Source organism: Augochlora pura, chromosome 6, assembly GCF_028453695.1.
Source record: "Augochlora pura isolate Apur16 chromosome 6, APUR_v2.2.1, whole genome shotgun sequence".
In the NCBI taxonomy this organism is placed as follows: Eukaryota; Metazoa; Arthropoda; class Insecta; order Hymenoptera; family Halictidae; genus Augochlora; species Augochlora pura.
In genome coordinates this window covers 8,485,942-8,502,907 of record NC_135777.1, presented here as the reverse complement: position 1 = coordinate 8,502,907, position 16,966 = coordinate 8,485,942, and the positions used below count along the sequence as shown (strand labels likewise).

At 31.2% G+C, this 16,966-nt stretch overlaps 3 protein-coding genes across 5 annotated transcripts; 1 reads left to right on the top strand and 2 right to left on the bottom strand.

Annotated features, from left to right (window-relative positions):
* Positions 1 to 1,361: 1,361 nt before the first annotated feature.
* LOC144471494 (CAAX prenyl protease 1 homolog) lies at positions 1,362 to 4,644 on the bottom strand. Its single transcript, XM_078183589.1, has 6 exons — positions 4,402 to 4,644; positions 3,795 to 3,941; positions 3,005 to 3,208; positions 2,406 to 2,918; positions 2,198 to 2,341; positions 1,362 to 2,113 (listed from the first exon to the last, which is right to left on the bottom strand). Exons 1-6 carry the CDS (start codon positions 4,594 to 4,596, stop codon positions 1,895 to 1,897), a joined length of 1,422 nt encoding a protein of 473 aa, XP_078039715.1. The 5' UTR covers positions 4,597 to 4,644; the 3' UTR covers positions 1,362 to 1,894.
* A 506-nt stretch (positions 4,645 to 5,150) lies between these two features.
* LOC144470836 (uncharacterized) lies at positions 5,151 to 7,371 on the top strand. Of its 3 annotated transcripts, XM_078182391.1 has the most exons (3): positions 5,151 to 5,397; positions 5,486 to 6,206; positions 6,281 to 7,371. In XM_078182391.1, the coding sequence occupies exons 2-3, from the start codon at positions 6,075 to 6,077 to the stop codon at positions 7,061 to 7,063; spliced, it is 915 nt and encodes a 304-aa protein (XP_078038517.1). In that variant the 5' UTR covers positions 5,151 to 5,397; positions 5,486 to 6,074; the 3' UTR covers positions 7,064 to 7,371. The 3 variants fall into 3 exon arrangements, with proteins under 3 accessions (XP_078038517.1, XP_078038516.1, XP_078038518.1); XM_078182390.1 differs by having other exon boundaries at positions 5,151 to 6,206; XM_078182392.1 differs by lacking the exon at positions 5,151 to 5,397 and having other exon boundaries at positions 6,061 to 6,201.
* An 830-nt stretch (positions 7,372 to 8,201) lies between these two features.
* On the bottom strand, positions 8,202 to 12,211 carry Sage (salivary gland-expressed bHLH). Its single transcript, XM_078183576.1, has 4 exons — positions 12,170 to 12,211; positions 10,991 to 11,162; positions 8,717 to 8,917; positions 8,202 to 8,620 (listed from the first exon to the last, which is right to left on the bottom strand). Exons 1-4 carry the CDS (start codon positions 12,209 to 12,211, stop codon positions 8,202 to 8,204), a joined length of 834 nt encoding a protein of 277 aa, XP_078039702.1.
* Between the last annotated feature and the right edge of the window lie 4,755 nt (positions 12,212 to 16,966).

Genomic DNA, 16,966 nt, shown 5'->3' with positions numbered 1-16,966 from the left:
AAGTCCTCCGTTTTCGAATCCAAGTTGAGGAATTAATTGAGTCTAAACTTATCCATCTTTAAAGGTTTTATCCTATAATAATCGCAAATTTTTTTTGGGTGGACGAGATTTCTATCCAGACATTTCAAGTCGATCTTAAATTCTAAATCATAGTTACGTGTACAAGTACTAGCTGAACATTCAATATCGATATTCCCGATAACAAAACCTCAAATAAAAAGTATTATTATTTAATTTTGTAACGAGGCGAAAGGAGAAGAAGGCAAAAAACTATCATCATTGAGGCTATTTGTGGACCGATCGATAATTCCGTTGACCACGATCGAACTTTCTAGAAGCATCGAAACGCGGCAAACTCCTTAGTTACCAAATTGTTATTAACGGCTCATGGCTAGCAACGAGGTAGTATATATAGAGGGACCTTGCTCAGATTCGGGGCTACACCTGTGAGAGAGGACGAGGTAAGCCACGACCGCTCACAGGGTAGTCAGGGAGAGGACGGCGGTGAAGGCCGGCCGCCCGCTGTAGGGAACTGCATAGGTTCTTCGGTGACCATGACGGTGGAGAGGACGGCGAGGAAGGCCGGCCGCCATCCGTACATAGAGATACGATAGCCTTGCAGAGTAGTCAGGGAGAGGACGACCATGGAGGCCGGCCGCCCGCTTTAGAGATCTGTAGAGGTTCTTCGGTGACCATGACGGTGGAGAATACGGCGAGGAAGGCCGGCCGCCATCCGGGCATAGGGATACGATAGCCTTGCACAGTAGCTTAGATCTATTGGGAGAGGACGGCCATGAAGGCCGGCCGCCTGATAGTAGTAGATGTTCCATTTGATCAAAGTTACTTTCGTTGCTCGCCATAGAAGTTAGCAAGGAAATTGATCAAAATATAAACCTGTATCACCCTGTAACCTGCTAATTAGGATATATCTTCTTTCGTCCTCAGTAAACCATGTATCCTGTGTCCTATATCCATTCATTCAACCACTACCCCCGATATCCCGCTACAGTTTCAATTTATTTTTTCATGCAGTATCACCTCCTTTTCAGTTTTTCCACCAATTCTTAGACACCCCGTATATTCTTCTTGTGACAATGTAGAAAAGGTAAATTGTAAAAGCATTGCTCTTCAGATTCACAGTTTTTAATAATCAAAGTCAATCAGACATAGCGTACGAACCAAGTCCGTGACTTTATTTTTGAAATTGAATTTTTATCAATTTCCTTCCTCTCCATGAATATTTTCTCAACTAATGAAATATCTATTTCGAATACAAATTTCATTAGTTTAATATTGTTTATACAGTTTTAATTTTTGTAATTAAGGATTATATAGTAGTAACAAAGGATGGAGAGATGGAATATCACAAGATCCTTTAATATATAAAAAAGAACTTCATAGTTATATATGCACAAATATCTTAAACATTTTGTGTTTACTTTAAATATGTCACAAATTATTCGTAAGAGGAAAAGGTTAATCATAATTTTTGCTTTGTTAACATTTAGGAACAGTACTGCACACTTTTACATATTGACATACATATATCTGATTTAAAATTTTATAAAGTTCCTATTATAGTTCGTACATTCCACATTTTATGACGTCTATAGTGATTATTTACTTTAGATACGTTACCAATTTAATTCTATACAATATATTAAAGTAACTATTCAGTAGAATCTTTATGATTTTAAATCAAAGATGTCAATTGAAATTGTTTCTATAATAAGTACATTATAATTTGTGAAGCTAGAGTATTTTAAAAAGTAAATCTGCATTATTGAAAACCTAATTTTTAATGAATCTATCAAATGACATCAATATTGGATTTACTTGTTTAAAAAATTGTACAATATGATGTGATTAATCTTACAAAGAATTAATCTTATGATTAATCTTCTTTATCAATAGCTTCCAGTCTTTCCAGTAATGGAGGATGACTATGCAACCAACAGGAATATAATTTATCAAAAAGAGGATAACCAAGATTATCCTTTTGTAATTTAATTAATGATCTTTTTAATGCGTCTCCATGTCCCAAAATTGTTGCAAATCTATCTGCTTCAAACTCGAATTTTCTTCCTATTACTCCTGCTATAAATTCTATTAACTGAAACATGATATTATTAAACGTAATTTCATTGTAGAAGAATTAAAAGTATTACACAATAATGAAGAAAAAATGTGAACTTACTGTGGTAAATGGTATTAAAATGTACATACTGATGATTATAAGCCCTATGAAAGTTGGTTTCGAGTCTGAAAATCCGAAAGCCACATACATTGGTTCATAATCTAGAAGTTTGGCATACACAAGCACTTTTGCCAGACAGCTCACCTGTGAAATTACAAGATAAATATAAGATATCAAACTAAAAAATTAAAATAAATGCACAGCTTACCTGAGCAAGCATAAATCCTTTTAGTGTATGGCTGTATTTCCAATGTCCTAATTCATGTGCTAATACTGCTAACACTTCATCTGTTTCACATCCTTTTGCTTCTGTTTCACCTTCTCCTAGTTTATAATATTCTTTTACTAAAGTATCAAATAATACAATTCTCTTCTGCTTATGGAAGCCATATAAATATGCATTACTATGTGAAGATCTTTTAGATCCTTCAACAATAAGTAACTTATAAAGTGGAAATTCTACTGAGGATGCCAGTGCTTCAACCTTAGTCTTCAATTCTCCATCAGGAAGAGGCGTATATTTATCAAAGATTGGTGCAATAACTTCTGGATAAAGAATCATCATGAAAAGTGTAACAATGATTGAGAAAATCCAAACATAAAGGTAGAAATAATCTCCTCCATTTTGTACAATCAATATTACAGCACATAAAAGAGGTGTGGCAATAATTTGTACTACAAGAAACTTAAGAAACTGATCTTTGATAAAAAACAATGGTGTCTGAAAGCAATAAATACAATAAAAACTTAGATAACAGACCACTTATAAATTTTGTTTAAATGATAAAAAAATCTTTAATTTCTTACCTCTTTGTTAAACCCATGTTTTTGTTCTATGACAAACTTATCATATGCTACCAATGGTAAACTGATAATGGTACAACCCACACATATGAGGAACATACAAATACCACTTATTAAAATTTCATTATCTCGAGTCAGACCAAAGTAATTTCCTAAATCAATGCTCCATTGCCAAAAATAATAATAGCCAAACATTAATAGGAAACCCTACAGATGAATACAGTTATATATTATTCCCAATTTTTTATTCCACATTCCAATCAGGGTCTTCTACTGAGTTGCTTCTTTAAAACTCTTACAGAAAACAATATATGAAAATACCAGTATTACACCATATCATTACATTATACCAATATATCTATCAATAATTTTTCTTTATTTCAAAATTTCATTATGATTTCTAAAATATTTTTAAATATAGATTTAGAACTGGCATGCAGACCATAATTGCTACAACATCAAAGTCAGAGTAATTGCCAGCATGTTTATGATAATATACATATGTACTATGTTTCAAATAGAGTAGAATATGACATTACATTTTATTATATAACAATATATAATGAAATTAATAAAACTTATAAACATATTGCTAAAAATCGATTGCTTTGTTTGTATCTTATTGAAAAAAAATGTATACACTTTGGTATAACAATAATTTCAGTATTATATCCGTTTTCGTACAGCCTTATTAGTGCACTACTGGTATCAAAATCATATCAGTTTCAAGTACCTGATTGCAATGTTATTTTATACTGTGTATATATTATAAAAATTAAATAAATATACTTACCGTAGTAAATAAATGCATATAAATGCTTGAAAAATCACTAAAATTCAATCTATCCAAATGATACAGGCGTGCTTTATCGTAGACATCTTTTGACATAAGACTCTCAACAGACGGAGGTATTTCAACCAACCTTTTTACCAAATTTCGCTGAAGACAATTAATTTAATGAAGTTTACATTATAATGTTACAAAAAATTATATTATAAATTATGTAAGTATAAAAATGATATAAATTTAAATATCATATTAATTTTAATATAATTTTAATTTGCAAATAAAAAACAACATTTTTATTTATTGTATGATAATACTTTTTTATCTCAACCAAATAAGATACAAAATAAATCATTTTCAATTAATAGTTGTTTAGAATTAGTGAGATTGTAATAGTCAATTAAAATAATATTCATAATATTAATAGAATAATTATAGAATAGTAATATGCTTAGAAGTAATATATTTAAACATTAAATTGTTCATTAAATTCCTCATACAAAACAATTATTACACAAAATTAAATTATATCTTCAAGTTTACAAAAGATATTGTATATTTAACGCTATATATTAATAAAATATATTAAAAATATAGGTTAAAGATGATTTACCTGACGAAAGTGTAAATAAATGTTCCACAGGTGAAGTAGCCATATTAATGCCAAAATTTCATATAATATGTAATCGCCGATTAATTTTGCAAAATTGTTCATTATATTAATAAGTAAATACAAAAATCTTGATTCCGGTATTTTACTGTGATAAACCCATGAACCTAAACAATCTAAACATAAAGGAGTGAGCATAAACTGAACTCGTGCACGCGGAGTATGAAACGAACGTGACAAAAGGGTTCAATATTTCGTTGTATAGGGACTATAGAACTGGCGAGCCATTCCTCTAGATGGCATGCTGGTGTTTGCGTATGTGGCGGATGCGTAGTTCCGCACTCGACCGCCGCAGCGCGGGTTGTCGAGGCGAGTTTACATACTTCATGGTGCATAGTTCGCGCGTACCGTTTCGAACTTGTTTCTGACCGTTTCCCTTTGTTCCTTCCTTCCTTCCTTCCTTTCTTTCTTCCTACTTCTACATTGTCTTCCGTCGGAGAAACACGTGTGCCTCCCGATTCAAAAACCTAAGTATAATTCCACCACGTGGTGCGGAACCGTGGCGCGTCGTCATGAGTTAATATATCTACATTCGTTAATATTTATACATTGGTTAATAAAACATAGAGAACCCACTCGAGTGATCACAAGCATTTAATACGCGACCTCACCTATATATATAGTGACTTTAGCGGACCTCCACAGCTTTCGGGAAAGGAATCCCTCTGTTGATGAATAGCGGAAGTAGTCGCTACAAACTTGTGTGGGAATACACAAACTCGTTCAAAATAACGACACGAGGACGAACTGTGGAATCGACTTTATTCTGCGTGGATCAGTGGACGGAAGTTGAATGAGAGTTTTTTAATCTTTGTCCACCCACGTCGACGACGCTTTGTCTTAATGCTAGAGTACAACTAACTTAACCTACAGGCTTTCATGAAAAGTCTTTCTCATTATCTCTCTACTTATTCTAAGTCATTGCGATTGGATGAAAAAGTACATAAACTATAAAATATACAACTATGTACATATGACCTTAAAGTTACATTTCATATTTGAATTTTCGTCTTATTGGCATTTGTAGAATATAATACATCTTTAGTGATTGTGAGTGATTCTTAGCACCTGAGCGAAAGCATCAAACAACTAAAACACTTTTATAATATACGCAAGCGTTGATTGACAGTTTGCTTCTGTAACACAAAAAGTGTAATGCCAATGTGAAGTGTAACCGCGACAACTAATAAAAAATAAATACCACTTAATTCATTTCTGTTTAATTTTCTAAAATGATGTTATGTATAACAGTTTTTAAGTTTGTTAATGACAATTTTAAAAAGATCGACTTAAATATTCGAGCTCTAGAAACCAGAAGTTGAATTATCACACCTAAATCACGATATTGTATTTTAGTTCGTATAAAATTTGTACTTACTATAAATGGCAGTTAAATCGCTGTCTAAAAAAATCAACAATTGTTTCCCCCTGATTTAACCTAACAAATGTTTAAGAAAAAGAAAACAGTAAATTATTTGCAAAGGATGTTGACTATATTGACGTAGTAAATAATCAGTGTTTTAATATGTTATATGTTTTTACGGTGTGAATATAAGATTACTTTATAGGTTTCGAACCTTACATTTTTCTTATATTTTATAAAAAATATTTCAACAATGACAAATATAAATACATATGAAATTTTTAATCAAACGGATCAAAAATATTATACTCTTTACATAAAATGGCTTAATTCGCATTTCGAAGTGATATTATTAGAACCATCAATAGTACCATTAAATGGTAAGGTCTGTCCACATTTTTATGATCAAAATGTTTATATTTTCAGTATATTTTTACTTTAAATAATTTTACATTACAGATGGATACCAAAGATATAGAATATTTTTGTGATCAATTATCTAAATCATTTGAAGGATATGTGCAAGAAACAAAGGAAATATTTAGTGGAAAAAGTAAAGAAATTCAATTTCTTATTGATAATACAGCTCTACAATGGAAAAATAATTTATGGATTCTTGGAAGAATTGATTTAAATCCAGTTTCTAATATTAAAATGATCTCAGAATGTTTCAAACAATCTCTGCAGTTTTATGGAGGTATTCAGGAGAAATTAAGCAATATAGAACAAAAAAATAAAGAATTGCTAGAAGAAAATGCGAAATTAAAGTCAGATATAGATATAATGCTAACAACTAAGTCTGTTATGGAATTGAATTTGTATAAAAATTTTCTATTACTTTTGAATTCCAAGAAAAAAAAGATGCATGAAATGAAATGTGGTATTAAACAGGAACAAAACACTAAAGATTCGGTTTTTGATGCTTCCACTGACGAGGATGAAGAGTCAGATGAAGAAAACATGAAAAAATATAAGAAAAGAAAATCTACTGATAATGAGGATTTCGTATCAATGCAGAACAGTAAACAAAGCAAGCATACTACAAGCAAACAATGTATGACGAATGAATGTAGTAGTCCAGAACCATCTACTAGTAAAGAGTGCACAAGAGGAAAACAAAATTTTATGAAAGGAATAAATGAAATTACACAAATTGACCAAGTTTGTACTTCTGGGTCTAGAAAATCAATAAGTAGTTTGAAGTTTGAAGAATCGGACTCAGAAGAAGAATTGTTTTCTTAGTAAATTCCTTTATATTTACACTGTAACTATGATTAGTAATTAAATATAGTTTATTTACATTGTTCATATAAATAAACAATTTAATTATGATTCATTAAAATGATTTATTTTTAATTAAGGAATTGTATATAAAAATAATTTATGTAAAAAGTTGTTATTTATGTGATGAATTATGAACCTATGATAAATCATGTATATTAGGTTATTAAAGAATTTATGTATAATTCATACAGTGTAATCGTGATATATTGTATGTATTCGTCCTCTATTTACACTATTTATGATAAATATTTTATAAAATAAAATGACTTTACATTTAAGTAATATATTTCTTTATGCGTCTTTTAAAAATAGAATTCATTAATGATAATAAATAAAATAAGATCCGCCAAGTTTCTTTAAGTGTCTGTTGGGGAATTCAAAATCAATAATTCGTACATAAAAATGATTTTTATTAGAATTAATTGCATGTTATAATGCAAATAATATATACGAAAATTAACACATTCATTGTACCGCACAAATGTGCTTTACAATTACAATCATCATTGGAAAGCGTTTATTTAAATCAATGTAAAATAAAACCGATATATTCGTCGAAAAATTCATATTTCGTGGGACGTTAAAAATCTAGACTCGGCAAAATTTTCAACATCTCATTTCAATACTGTAACTATGAATAGTTTCGAAAACCTTGAAAATAAAATTAAGTGTAATTCATGTATATGTAACGTAAAACGATTGTAGAGAGTGGTAAGTATACTCCAGATTTCTTTGAAAATTCCTATTTTTATAGATTATATTATACAGAATCGCACTTAACATCAAGCAACCGGAACATTTGCACCAGTGCATTTAGTATTAATTACTTCCACATTTGATAAACAATAAATGAACATAACTGTCACATTTAGCTACAGCTACAGTTATATATTTTTAATACTAAGTATATGTGCTTTTGTAAGGATCAAGCTTGATCCAGGCTCCAAAATTTGTATGTGCGGTTCTGATATTATAAAGCCCGTATTAATAGAAAAATTTCAATCGCCGTATCCAAAGCATCTTCTAAGAAAACGTATTTCTACATTTCACAAATTTGCAAATGTTATGAATCATGGCGATTCTTGGAGGAAGAGTATTAATGTCGCGGATCTTGCGTAATCTGTCGTTCGTCTAGTTCCAACGTTATCCGGGGATGTATAGGGGAAGGTAAAACTGATGGGGACGAAGTTGCAAACGGAGTATAATAATCGTAACGATAATACGCAAATGATTCCCATCGAGTTGGGTGTTGTACATCGAAAGATGCAGTAGTTGTAACGGGTGTACCAGCAGAATAATAACTCCTTTCAGGCACGTTGGGAACATAATTGTACTGTGGTTCCAAAAGGCTCTGCAGATGTCTGATATAAGTTATGGCGTGCCTAAGCGACTCTATTTTCGACAGTTTCTTTCCGGGTGGTTTACAGATTGGTAATTTCGATCGTAAAAGTTCGAACGCGCGATTCATGTCTCTCATCCTTGTTCGTTCCCGGTCGCAAGCAGATTTTTTGTAATCTGAAAACGAAGCACCGACTAGATTAAGATTTGAATGGAACGATATTTCATTTGTATAGTTTCGCGTTCTTCTTCTAAGGAATGCTTGAATCCCACCCTTTTCGGTTTGCGACGATTCACGATGCACCGATTTAATGTTCGTTTCGTGAAGGATTTCCAAGTGCGGATGACTATTAATCACTTCTGGTTCGGGCACTCTTATCACAAACACACGATTGCCGTTTTGTTGGCGATCTTCGAAATTTATATGCTGCCATCCTCTCCTTGCCGCTTGCTGTCGTGGTAAGCTTGAATCTTCTGCAATCAAATATTCGAATCGTCTAAATAGGGTTTTCATATTTGTTATACAGTACCCTCTCGTACAAAAATATAGTTCACTGAACCGTCCAAATAGTACAAACATACTTTTCTAATTAAAAAATGCAAGTTTTGGAGTGTCTAGCAAGATCTCCGAAACTTAAAGTTATGTAAATTTGATGGAACTTCCTAGCCGGAATCGTGTACCAAAATAAAAGATAATTTGAAAATATCAATGATTTCAAATAACGTATTATAGCGTAGTACAGGGTACTATTACAATATCTAATAAGTTATTGCTGAGAAAAACGATTGTGGTAATTAAATCCAAACCGAATGCCAGGAAGTACTAAAAAGCCTATCGAGTCCTAAAAATAATTAACGTGTATTGCTTTATAATGAGGAAAAAACTGTATTTATTTAAATCTTTTCTATGATTGTTATCATGATATATGTTTGAATTAAGAAATGTATTTAATTCTTTTCTATGAAAGAATCTTTATAATTTCAGCATTTTTACAGCATTAATTTAAACAAACAATGTGAAACCGATCATTCTGATCGGCTCAAAAGGTTTAGTTTTAAACATTAACCACGACTGTTTCACTTACAGTCAGTCCCATAAGTATTCGTACCCTCATTGCTTATAAGAGAAATCTGTTGAAATCAAGGGATACATGTAAAATTTTGCAATAAACTTTTTATTATCTTATTTAATATTTTTGGCTGTGACAGAAGAGAAAAAGTTTGGAGAAAGCCTAATACAGAACTAGAATTAAAAAATGTACAGCCAACTGTAATGCACGGCGGAGGCTCCGCGATGGTGTGGAGCTGTATGGCGGCATCCGGAGTGGGCAAACTTGTCTGTATCGATGGAATTTTGGATAAGATAAAGTATAAAAATATACTCGAAGAAAATCTGCACTCAAGTGCGATTAAGCTTGGTCTGGAAGATGTCTACTATTTTCAACACGACAACGATATGTAGCATACTGCTCAGATTGTTCGTGAGTGGATACTTTACCACTGTTATGCAGTACCCCAAACATTTATCCTGAGCCACCGATTAGGCTGACCTGTGTGTCACTTTTGCCAAAATACTGTGTCACCAAAAGCATGGGTCATGCCCCCTTTCAGCCTGGAAACTGCATCGGGTCTAGGTAACCAAAGTCCGGTGACTTCTATTATGCGAGGGTATAAAAGTGCATGCTTCGCCATGCTCGTGGCTCATTTTGACAGTATGTAGTTCCGCGTGATCTTCACCTTATAATAAAATTCTTTGTAAAACCTCGTTTGTGGCTTATTCCGATTAAAAACTCTAACCGTCCAGCGTGGAAGACTATGGAGTCTCGAGAGATCCTTTTCCTTCTTCTCACGGCATAACACCACGTTCCCCATTTTTTACATACATCTCCTCAGAGTCCAGATATAAATCCTATAGAAAATTTATGGGCAGAAATAGACAAAAGACTAAACGAGCATGAAATTTTCAATAAACAAATGCTAAAAAACGAAATTGTTGAAGTTTGGAATAGTATTGAACTAAATACTAGAAAATTAATATAAAGTAAAAAAGCTACTCTAATATGTGATTTTTTGACAAAATCTACATTGGTACGAATACTTTTGTGGACGTACTACGAGGAGTAAAATCAATATATTTTTGTTATTAGTTAATCAGTTTTGTTATAATTTGATATAAATAAACTTTATACATGTGTTCATTTATAATAAAAAGTTTATTGCAAAAACTTACATACGTCCCTTGATTTCAACAAATTTCTCTTATAACCAATGAGGGTACGAATACTTACGGGACTGACTGTACATATTTCCACCACCTATTTCATAACAAATGGGCTATCATTTGCATTCAATTATTTGCAATACTTAGCATTTCTTTATGCGAAACTAAATCAACTGTAAGGCTATACTTTTTTTTTATCAGAATGTTTTCATAAAAACCATTTGAATAAATGTGTCTCAACAAAATTTAATTTATATTATTCAATGAATAGAAATTATTCTTACACTGAGTTATATTTTTGTCCGAGAATGTATATTTCTGAATACCTGATTCATTTCCGATTAATTGACTCTGCAAGTAGTGGTTCATCGGTGATAACTTGGTCGAAGAACTTTCTTTCTGATGCAGTATTTCTTGTTGTTGCAGTTTAGAGTTTTTGTCCAGATCTAATAATACCGGCGAATGTTCACAATCTTCATTATTGCTAACATTGTCCGACTAAAAAATATGATTCCCCCTTTATTTGATTCGAGAAATAGCCATCCATTTTTAATGAAACATCGTTTGATCGTTACCGATTTATAACATTTTTAGTGAAAAATTGGATAAGAATTTTTTGAGTCTAAGTTCGAAAAGTTGCGGAACTTTTTCTTAAGAGTAAAGGAAATTTATTATGTGTCGTACTTTTTGGAAAGAGTTCTCATATTATGCGCTCTAATTAAGTTGAACAGATATTTAACAAATCCATAGGACTAAAAGTTTTGGTTTAACTGGAATTAATAAAATTAAAAGATAAACATTTTAATATATTAATATAAATAAAACTATCGAACATTGCTAAAAGTGTCGCTATTTAATGAATAATATAAGTATAATATGAAATGATTACTCTGGTTATAAACTAAAAATAATTCGTTTAAAAAATAATTTCTTAGACTATTGAGAGAAGATAAAATATAAAACATATCTTCATAAGGCAGCATTAGTTCATTAATAGCGACCCTGTTACGCGAACTAACGTTATATGTGTCTATTTAGTAAACACTAGTACTAGACAATAGTACTAAAGTTTATATCGAATGAGTATAAAAATAATTAAGGTCTTTGTAAAATTAAATTGATTTCTTTATTCAATATCTCTAATAAAATTGTAACACTTATGTTTGATTTCCGTTTGTTTAATTTGTAAATAATATTACATTATTAAATAACTCCAGTGAGTAATAATCCGGTGTTGTATTTACTTTATGGAGAGATTTTTAAATAAACGTATTTTTAATATAAAACATTTATTGAAAATATTCCCGAGGGATAAAAATACTTTGCGTAAAAACTTCATAGGAACAGATGTTTTGTTGAATGAAACGTACAAGTTCGAAGAAATATGTTTTAACGACGGAAGGTACCCATTTATTTCGAACTTTGTTTTAAATTGAAACTTCTATTAAATATTGAAAACTAAGCTTCCTAACTCTCTACGAGGGGTTGAAAAATGTTAAATTTACCTCATTTCTCAGCGGCTCGATAGTATACTCCTCCAGGTCCATATCGGCAAATGATTTATTTAACAATTGATAAAATAATTAATCACACTAGAGATATAAGTAATCGTACAAATTCAAAAGAACTGATCTATCCTGTGATAGACTCTCCTAAGACATATACCTCGCAGGACTGTCGAATGCGTTTGTCGTCTGTTAAGATGTGGATCGGTCACAGACAGTCGTTATTAATGTTAATTTTATCCATTTATTAAGTATTCAGGTGTTCCGACAGAGACGCTCAATTTACGGCGAAAGAGGCTGAAGATTTGGCAGAACCAGCCTTTGTCACCAACGAGTTCAAGTCCTTATGTATTAATTGCGCTTAAAACTGATGGCGTAAAGGAACCTCATTTATTATGTTGAGGTACTCAAATTATTGTAATTTCGATAATGAATTGACTCGAACGATCTCTTGATTGTTCTTGCGATTACGTATGAGAACCTCTGAGATGATCGGAATAAAAGTGGGAATACAAACATCGAAACATAATAGACGCCTGCCCGATGGAAATACTAATAAGCTCCCCCGTGCATATACATACAGATCGTGAAGAATAGTCGCCGTATTCAAAGATGCACTGAAATCTACATTCCTAGAAAAAAAGGGGTTTCATTTATATGTACATAAGCAACAACAATTGGACATAAAATACGTATATTTTTTCTATAAAACAACTAATCCACCATTTTTTGTATTATTCAGTAGCTATATGTATACAATAATTTATGATAATCGGAACAGGCTGCATCATATAAAAGTTTTGCGGCAATATTTCGTCAATGTAATTGTTCAGGAAATCTACAAAACGTTAAATTGAGTGCCTTCATTTTATGGACAAAATATTTAAATATTTTTTTATTTTATATCCAGTAGTGTTCGAAGAAAGTAATTTGGTGTACGAAATGTTAAGCGAAATTTCCGTAAGATTTTATGTTATTGATACCACGTTATAATACTTTCGTAAATAAAAGGATCATAGTTGAAAAAAGTTGTCAATATCGTGCTTCTTAAGCAATTTTTATTTTTATCCTTAAGCAATAATTATGCAACTTTGCAAAGTCAGATTTTAAATAATAAGGAAATCATGTTCAAGTGGAATTAAAAGCTCTTAGACACTCGCGAAAGTAGTTTTTGAAACTTATCCTTTCCACTGAAATTATTAATTAAAGCAATCTAAGATAGAGATAGGCAGATCTATTTTGGATCTCTTTCCTTGACCTTCAGGTAGTAGTTCAGGATTTGTTCCTTTTGATGTTGACCTAGTTTTCAGAAATTCCAAATTAATGATCAATTCTCGGTTATTATATGTATGGTAACTGGGCGTTTAAGTTCATCGTACCATACAATAACGAACAAAAATTATTATACGAGTACCGATAATATTCGGAAGCTTTTAATTACCACAACATTTTAAAAATTGGACCAAATGACTTGAACTCTTCGCGATGCCGTACTCGCTAGTTTACTAGACAATTGATAGAAAAATGTTTACGATTGGTTCAAATAACAAAAAAAATGAGACAATTATGTTTTTCGTGAACTAATAATGAAAGTTTAAATAATGCATTTCGTAGAGCTTGATAATAATCTATATGTATGCTAAAAATATTAGCGAAATTATTTCACATTGGTATGAACTACATGCACTGAGAGAAGTAACAATTTCGAGAATTTAAAAATTATGCGTTTCACAATTTTTAATTGTTTCTAGCCCATAGCAACATTAACTAATTTTAATGAAATTTTCAGCATGCATATGCGTATGTTAGTTGTCCAGGGCTACTTAACGCGCTGCTTAAATTTTTGTTACTTTAAGTAATTACAATTTCTACAAACATTTTTTACTCATTGTCGAGTAAAAAAGTTAGTTTAACATCTCGAAAAATTCAAATGATTCCGTTAATTTAAAATGATCTTACATGTTACATTTTAAAGGGTATCCAGATATTAATGTTAACTCACTTACTGAGAAGGTGAATACATAGTTACATAGTATGCCACCTACACGGATGTTGTCGTGTGACATACGGAAATTTTCTTTATCCCCATTAACTTCCGTAATAAGAAGTTAAATCGACCAATAATTTTCTCATCTGAAAGTAAAGGCTTTATCCTTTCAAATGCCATCAGTAAGAAAGGTATAAAGGAAAAATGGGTAGTCCCGAATAATTAAATAAAGTACAAAAATAATATACAAATCATAAACAATGAAATTTTGTATTCAGGAAATAAACATAAAAATTTCTTGGTTCCTTAGACTGATTAAAAACAAAACATATTTCTTACATGATTTTTCAAAAAAGAATCTTTAAATCTATAAATCAATAAGTTAATCAAAAATAGTGGATAACTTCGGAAATAATTTCTAACGATTACCCTTCTTCTCGCGCTACTGGGAACGGTACGGTTTTGATCTATGACATCCGAATCTTTCACCGATTCATACCGCGTGACTTCCTGGACACTCGGTAACAACTCTATCATGAACTATCTCAAAAACTATAAGTCGTCTGCCCCCAAACCAAGTATCATTATATTACTGTACTAAATTACTGTCTCTATTACTGTACTAATCTCATAAAAAGTAAACGTTAGCATTGGTAACCTCTTCTTGTAAGTTACAATTTGTTTTAGGACATAAGCAGTCGCATTATCTCCAGTTCAGAATTAACCAGTACGAAACATGAGAATCTCGAAGGCTCGCCACCTGACATCCGTCGTGCATCTCGTTTTCCGTAGTTGCCTTTTTCGGGTCAGAACATCTTGAGCGTGTGTGCCTGTTGCTTTACATGTGTGTGTGTGTGCGCGCGCGCGTGTGTGTACTTTCGCGTAGTGAAACGCACGACAGGAATTAGGAAGTGTAGTTCTCTCGATTCTTTCTTTGCGTGCCGATTAATTCCGAGCCCTGATCTATATTATAACAATAAAGATATTAAAACACGACGTTTTATTTGGGCTTATTTTAAAGTTTTAAGCATTAAAATATTTTAGTGTTGCTTCAATTTTCATGGAAAATCTTGTTACATTCAAGTTAAGTACTGATGTTGAAATACGGAGTGTCTCTCTATTAATGTAGCTCTAAAATATTTTGTTTAATTGTAACAGAAAAAAATATTTTGTGTAATTTTAATGGTACTGAATATTCACTATCCCACAAGGATTGTTTATTCTCGTAGCTTTAAGGTAATCAATGTTTCATTAAATAATTACACATATTTTATAGTATTATCAAATAAGCTTGAAATTTGGAAAAGAACATCATAGTTAAAATCTGTTTCTGAGAATTATGCAGTAGTGAACGAAAACAATAACCACTGTTATATGCCGGTCATACAATATATCACTCAAATTACGTATAACAAATTTGTTTATTCGTTATAATTAAGAAAGTTATATTGAAGACCACACATAAGAAAGTACAGCATAATAAAAAATGCAGATATATACAACGTTATTATCGTGATTGAGCAAAAACGGAGCAGTTTAGCTCGATCGTATCTGTTGTCATACAAAATTTAGAACAAGCGCGCACATTTCATATTAACAATGATCATACTTCTTCCATAATTCGAAAACTAAAAAATATCAAAATGAAAACTACTGCGATTCGCAGCGGGTTTATATCACGTTCGGGTTTACATAAACTGGATGTCTAAGATATAACACAGGAAATGGAAACAAAAAATGAGACTTTCTCCTTTTTATAGTAAACGGAAAATTTGAATTAATAATAACTTTCTTTAAAATGCAAACTTCAAAATTTCCATTTATTTGCACACTACTCGCCTCCATGATGTACTTCGACATACAGGACTGTAGGGGAACACATTTTCACGAAATGAAAAGTACCCCCAATAATTCCTTTTAATACACGGAATGTGATAAAAAAACAAATAACACACAATGCTTCCTTTGATTGATTAAAAGAATATTTTATAAAATTGTATAGGTTGAATAAATTTAGTGAAATTCAGTAGATTTACAGATTGATTGATTTTAAAATTGAAAATCATGCAATAATCTGTAAAGAAGTACAATTGATATAATGAAGTTTAATTTAAAATTAATACTAGGTTTTTGAATTAAAGTATAATTTTAATTGAATCGATACAAATATTATGATTTTGTTATTATTTGCTAACTCAGCTAAGTGTAAAAATATTGTTGGTTAATTTAATTTTTCTCTAATTATGGGTAATGCCAATTAAGTTGAAAACAATAGTTTTTAATTAACAGTGTAGATTTGTGGCTCTACATAATAAAAGATATGTATTATTTTTGGTTTGTCTTGTATGAACTTCTAGGAGAGTCGCTTTTGAAATACATGTATACATACGAATGCAAACATGCTAATTCAATAGTGAGGGAAACGTTCGAAGACTTAGAGCTTAATAATGGCCAAAGTTCGGAAACGATAAATGAGATATTAATAAAAAAGCGTTATTTTGTAAATGTATTTTGTTAAACAAATCAAGATATATAAAATCAGGTTGATCCCTAAAATCTTCCCTTGTCAGTCTTGTAATTTATATTTTTTCCTGTTAACTCTGAATCTACTGTAGGTACATAAAGATGAAATTCTAGGTTTGAAATCAGATGAATAGATATTACGTTTAGATACATAAAAATTTGTGCAGTTAACTTTCTTCTTTTTCATAAACGTTTTCAAATCTAATGATTTTTATTTAAATAATTTTTTGGACATTTATACGTATTAAGGTTTTTCATTTTAATTAGTACATGCGATTATCTCCAGA

Bases quoted from the DNA above. Each gene is read 5' to 3' on its own strand.
- LOC144471494 (XM_078183589.1), bottom strand. From the start codon at position 4,596: ATGCTCACTCCTTTATGTTTAGATTGTTTAGGTTCATGGGTTTATCAC. The intron at 3,209-3,794 runs GTAAGTATATTT...ATTCATCTGTAG, and splicing joins ATATGCATTTATTTACTACG to GGTTTCCTATTAATGTTTGG. The intron at 2,342-2,405 runs GTAAGCTGTGCA...GTAATTTCACAG, and splicing joins AAGGATTTATGCTTGCTCAG to GTGAGCTGTCTGGCAAAAGT.
- LOC144470836 (XM_078182391.1), top strand. From the start codon at position 6,075: ATGACAAATATAAATACATATGAAATTTTTAATCAAACGGATCAAAAA. The intron at 6,207-6,280 runs GTCTGTCCACAT...TTTACATTACAG, and splicing joins TAGTACCATTAAATGGTAAG to ATGGATACCAAAGATATAGA.
- Sage (XM_078183576.1), bottom strand. From the start codon at position 12,211: ATGGACCTGGAGGAGTATACTATCGAGCCGCTGAGAAATGAG. The intron at 8,918-10,990 runs GTATTCAGAAAT...ATTTGATTGCAG, and splicing joins ATTAATCGGAAATGAATCAG to AAGATTCAAGCTTACCACGA. The intron at 8,621-8,716 runs GTGGGATTCAAG...CTTCGTTTTCAG, and splicing joins ATCGTCGCAAACCGAAAAGG to ATTACAAAAAATCTGCTTGC.